A 5,385-nucleotide genomic window follows, 5' to 3' on the forward strand; every position below is an offset into this window, starting at 1 on the left:
GTAGGCAGATGCTTTACTGTCTAAGCCATGTAATCCTTATCAAATTACCAGTGGCATTTATCACAGAGCTAGAACAAAAAGTTTCACAATTCATATGGAAACACAAAAGACCCTGAATAGCCAAAACAGTCTTGAGACAGAGGAATGGAGCTGGAGGAATCAAGCTATCTGACTTCAGATTATACTACAAATCTACAGTTATCAAGACAGCATGGTTCTGGCATAAAAACAGAAATATAGACCAGTGGAACAAGATAGAAAGCCCAGAAATAAACCCATGCACCTATGGGTACCTTATCTTTGACAAAAGAGGCAAGAATATACAATGGGGCAAAGACAGACTCTTCAATAAATGATGCTGGGAAAATTGGACAGCTGTATGTAAAAGAATAAAATTAGAACACTTTCTAACACCATAAACAAAGATAAACTCAAAATGGATTAAAGATCTAAATGTAAGACCAGAAGCTATAAAACTCAGAGGAAAACATAGGCAGAACACTCTCTGACATAAATTAAAGCAAGATCATCCATGACCCACTTCCTAGAGTAACAGAAATAAAAGCAAAAGTAAATAAGTTGATGTATGGCAAAACCAATACAATATTGTAAAGTAATTAACCTTTAATTAAAATAAATAAATTTATATTTTTAAAAAATAAGTGGGATCTGATTAAACTTAAAAGCTTTTGCACAACAAAAGAAACTATAAGCAAGGTGAAAAGACAGCCCTCAGAATGGGAGAAAATAATAGCAAATGAAACAATTTACAAAGGGTTGATTTCTAAAATATACAAGCAGCTCATACCACTCAATACCAGAAAAATAAACAACCCAATCAGAAGGTGGGAAAAAGACCTAAACAGACATTTCTCCAAAGAAGACAGACAGATGGCTAACAAAAACATGAAAAGATGTTCAACATAGCTCATTATTCAGTTCAGTTCAGTTTATTTTCTCTGTCATATCCGACTCTTTGTGACCCCATGGACTGCAGCACACCAGGCCACGCTGTCCATCACCAACTCCCAGAGCTTACTCAAACTCATGTCCATTGGGTCGGTGATGCCATCCAACCATCTCATCCTCTGTCGTCCCCTTCTCCTCTCACCTTCAATCTCTCCCACCATCAGGGTCTTTTCAAATGAGTCAGCTCTTCACATCAGGTGGCCAAAATATTGGAGTTTCAGCTTCAACATCAGTCCTTCCAATGAACACCCAGGACTGATTTCCTTTAGGATGGACTGGTTGGATCTCCTTGCAGTCCAAGGGACTCTCAAGAGTCTTCTCCAACACCACAGTTCAAAAGCATCAATTATTTGGTGCTCAGCTTTCTATATAGTCCAACTCTCACAACCATACATGACTACTGGAAAAACCATAGCTTTGACTAGAGGGACCTTTGTTGGCAAAGTAATGTCTCTGCTTTTGAATATGCTGTCTAGGTTGGTCATAACGTTTCTTCCAAGGAGTAAGCACCCTTTTATTTCATGGCTGCAATCACCATCTGCAGTGATTTTGGAGCCCCCCAAAAAAGTCTGCCATGTCGGCTCATTATTAGAGAAATACAAATTAAAACTGCAATGAGATATCACCTCACACCAGTCAGAATGGTCCTCATCAAAAAGTCTACAAACAATAAATGCTGGAAAGGGTGTGGAGAAAAGGAAACACTCTTGCACTGTTGGTGGGAATGTAAATTTATACAGCCACCATCGAAGACAGTATAGAGTTTGGAATTTTTCCTTAAAAAACTAGGAATAAAACCACGATATGACCCACCAATACCACTGCTAGGCATATATCCCGAAGAAACCAAAATTGAAAGAGGCACATGTATCCCATTGTTAATTGTAGTGCTATTTACAATAACTGGAACATGGAAGCAACCTAGATGTCTGTCGACAGATGAATGGGCAAAGAAGTTGTGGTATATATACACAGTGGAGTATCACTCAGCCATAAAAAGGAATGCATTTGAGTCAGTTCTAATGAGGTGGATGAACCTAGAACCTATTATACAGAGTGAAGTGAGTCAGAAAGAGAAAGATAAATACCATATTCTAACACATATATATGGAATCTAGAAAAATGGTACTGAATAATTTATTTACAGGGCAACAACAGTGAAACAGACATAGAGAATAGATTTATGGACATGAGGAAAGGGGAGGGGAGGATGAGATGTATGGAAAGAGTAACATGGAAACTTACATTACCATATGTAAAATAAATAGCAAACAGGAATTTGCTGTATGGCTCAGGGAACTCAAACAGGGGTTCTGTATCAACCTAGAGGGGTGGGATGGGGAGGGAGGTTCAAAAGGGAGGGGATATATGCATACCTATGGCTGATTCCAAAGAAGGAAATGGCACCCCACTCCAGTACTCTTGCCTGGAAAATCCCATGGACGGAGGAGCCTGGTAGGCTGCAGTCCATGGGGTCACTAAGAGTCGGGCACGACTAAGCGACTTCACTTTCACTTTTCACTTTCATGCATTGGAGAAGGAAATGGCAACCCATTCCAGTGTTCTTGCCTGGAGAATCCCAGAGACAGTGGGCCCCCGTCTATGGGGTCTCACAGAGTCAGACACAACTGAAGCAACTTAGCAGCAGCAGCAGCAGTGGCTGATTCATGATGAGGTTTGACAGAAAACAACAAAATTCTGTAAAGCAATTATCCTTCAATAAAAAACACATTAATTAAAAAAAGAGAAGAAAGGATTTGTCTGTTTCTAAAAACTTACACCTTTATCACAGGACTGGATAGGAATTTCAGCTCTCTAGTGAGCCATGATTTCGAGATGTATATATATATATGATATATATATATGATATACATTATATATAATAAAGGAACAGTGAATAAATGATAGGAATATAATTTATATTGTATATCCAATCATTTATTCACTGTTCCTTTATTGGTTATGACAGAAATGGAATGGGGGAAATATTTCATTTAGAGCATTGGAAGGAACCATATATTTTAAGGCACAATGGAAGTTTTCAAGCAGAAAGATATATTTACACCAAATAATCCTTCACCCCAACAATAAACCCTTTTACATACAGACACTAAACCACAGACCTCAATAATTAAATGGACACTATGAAAAAATGGCTTGCATAGGAATAATCTGACATAAATTTCTGTTGCATCATACTTAAGGTCCTATCTGACTCTAGGTCTTATTATGTCAAACTCTGTATTGAAATTGCCGTTTCATATAGATACCAATTAGAGACATGCATCTGATGCTCTGCTTTCTCAGTAACTCCTGTAGGGAATGTGACACTGAGCTAAATAGAGAATAGTACCCTGAGGAGTGTAAAATCAGATGACCAATTATAAAACATACATCTGTTCATGTCTACATTTCCAGAAAGAGAAATTATGGTAATGATGTTCCAAGGTATGATGAATTAAACAGTAACAAATTATAGTTTCATATTTTATTCTCCTATGAAATTATATAATTGATTTAGTTACCGAGTTAGACTTTTCATAGAAGTAGCACAAACTATGTTTATTCTTTTAATAAAATGAAAAAGTTTACTCAGTACAAAGCATTTCATTTCAGAAGAATTTATTCTCAAAAATGTGTGAAGGCTCATGAGATAAATGGGAATTTACATATGTTTCACAAAAGGTTTGAACCAATTTGAGAGAGCAGAAAAATAACAAAAGAAAAAACTTAGATGACAGAGAAAAGTTAATAAAGGATGTGTTTAAAATTGTAGAGAAAAGTGAAATTGAAGAAATGGAAATACCAGTTAATAAAATGAGGAAGCAGTTGCTATTACCATAATCTAAACAAAGAATCTCACTATCTGACTCTGAGACTTTAAGCCCTGCTATCATTCTTCAGCCCGAGGTAAATGGACCTTTTCTAAAAGTTTCCATCCCGAAGAATCTTTTTAGAGCTCTCTTTATGTCTTTGTTTCTCAGACTGTAGATGAAGGGGTTCAGCATGGGTGTGACCACAGTGTACATCACCGATACTATAGCACTTGTGTGTGAGCTGTGGGTAGCAGTGAAGCTAAGATACACTCCTAAGGCTGAACAATAAAATAAGGAGACAACAGAGAGGTGAGATGCACAGGTGGAGAATGCTTTATACTGTCCCTGAGCTGATGAGATTCCACAGATAGAGGACACTATCTTAGAGTAAGAGTAAAGGATGCCAGCCAGGGGAACACCCCCGAGAATTACAGATCCAAATGATACCACCATGTTATTGAGAAAAGGGTCAGAACAGGCCAGTTGGATGAGCCATGTGATTTCACAGAAAAAGTGGTGGATTTCCAAGTCTGAACAGAAAGACAATCGCAAAATCATTAAACTCTGTAACAAGGAATACATAGAACTCAACACCCAGGACAGCAGCACTAGCAGTCCACAGAGCCAGGGGCTCATGATGACTGTGTAGTGCAATGGGTGGCAGATGGCCACATACCGGTCATAGGCCATCACAGTCAGGAGGAAGTCATCTAATCCTGCAAAGAGTAAGTAAAAATACACCTGGACGATGCAGCCTTCATAGGTGATGACTTTCCTCTGTGTCTGAGTGCTTTGCAGCATCTTTGGGATGGTGGTGGAGGTTAAGCAGATGTCTACAAAGGACAGGTTGGAGAGGAAGAAGTACATGGGGGTGTGGAGGTGGGAGTCTGAGCTGACAGCTAGGATGATGAGTAGGTTTCCAAACACAGTAATCAGGTACATGGAGAGGAAAAGCCCAAAGATGAGGGGCTGCAATTCTGGTCCCTCTGAAAGTCCCAGAAGAAGAAATTCTGGGAATTGTGTTTTGTTCCCTGGCTCCATGTGATGAAGGTGCCTATTGGGAAAAAAGAAAATAGCATGAAGAATTTTCACCCAAACAGACACAACTCACATCACCGAAACACTATAATTTCAATTTTGTTGGCATGAAATTGATGTTATTATGTTGTATGTAGATAAATTCTCCATGAAGTTATATTCCATTTCACCTCTGAATAGAAATTTTTGTCCCATTCTCAATATATTTCCAAATGATTCATGTGTTTACAGTTTTAATGAGAAATTCTTTCATGCATTTGAGATACATATTGAGAGCAAACTTGTCCCAAGCCATACAGAGAATAAGTAGAGGTGCTTAAAAAATCTCCCCCAATCCAAGGGTGGTGAAAGATGATATTCAAATAAATATAGAATATGTTAGAAGGTGACAGATGTTATGAAGAAAACAAAAACATGTATAAAGGAGAGAATAGTAGGTGGCATTATTTTATACCAAGTTGCAAGGGCTGAAAACAAGGGGTTATTTGAAGAGATGTCAAAGAAGAGACAGAAGTACCTAGTGAGATACCAAGAGAAGTGTAGTATCTGGCAGAGGGAACTG

General features: G+C 38.2%; 1 protein-coding gene across 1 annotated transcript; it reads right to left on the minus strand.

Moving 5' to 3' along the window:
- On the minus strand, positions 3,870 to 4,826 carry LOC102171052 (olfactory receptor-like protein OLF4). Its single transcript, XM_018051695.1, has one exon. The coding sequence runs from the start codon at positions 4,824 to 4,826 to the stop codon at positions 3,870 to 3,872; it is 957 nt and encodes a 318-aa protein (XP_017907184.1).

This window comes from Capra hircus, chromosome 7 (genome assembly GCF_001704415.2).
Source record: "Capra hircus breed San Clemente chromosome 7, ASM170441v1, whole genome shotgun sequence".
Classification (NCBI taxonomy): domain Eukaryota; kingdom Metazoa; phylum Chordata; class Mammalia; order Artiodactyla; family Bovidae; genus Capra; species Capra hircus.

Coding starts and splice junctions, on each gene's coding strand:
- LOC102171052 (XM_018051695.1), bottom strand. CDS start 4,826: ATGGAGCCAGGGAACAAAACACAATTCCCAGAATTTCTTCTTCTGGGA.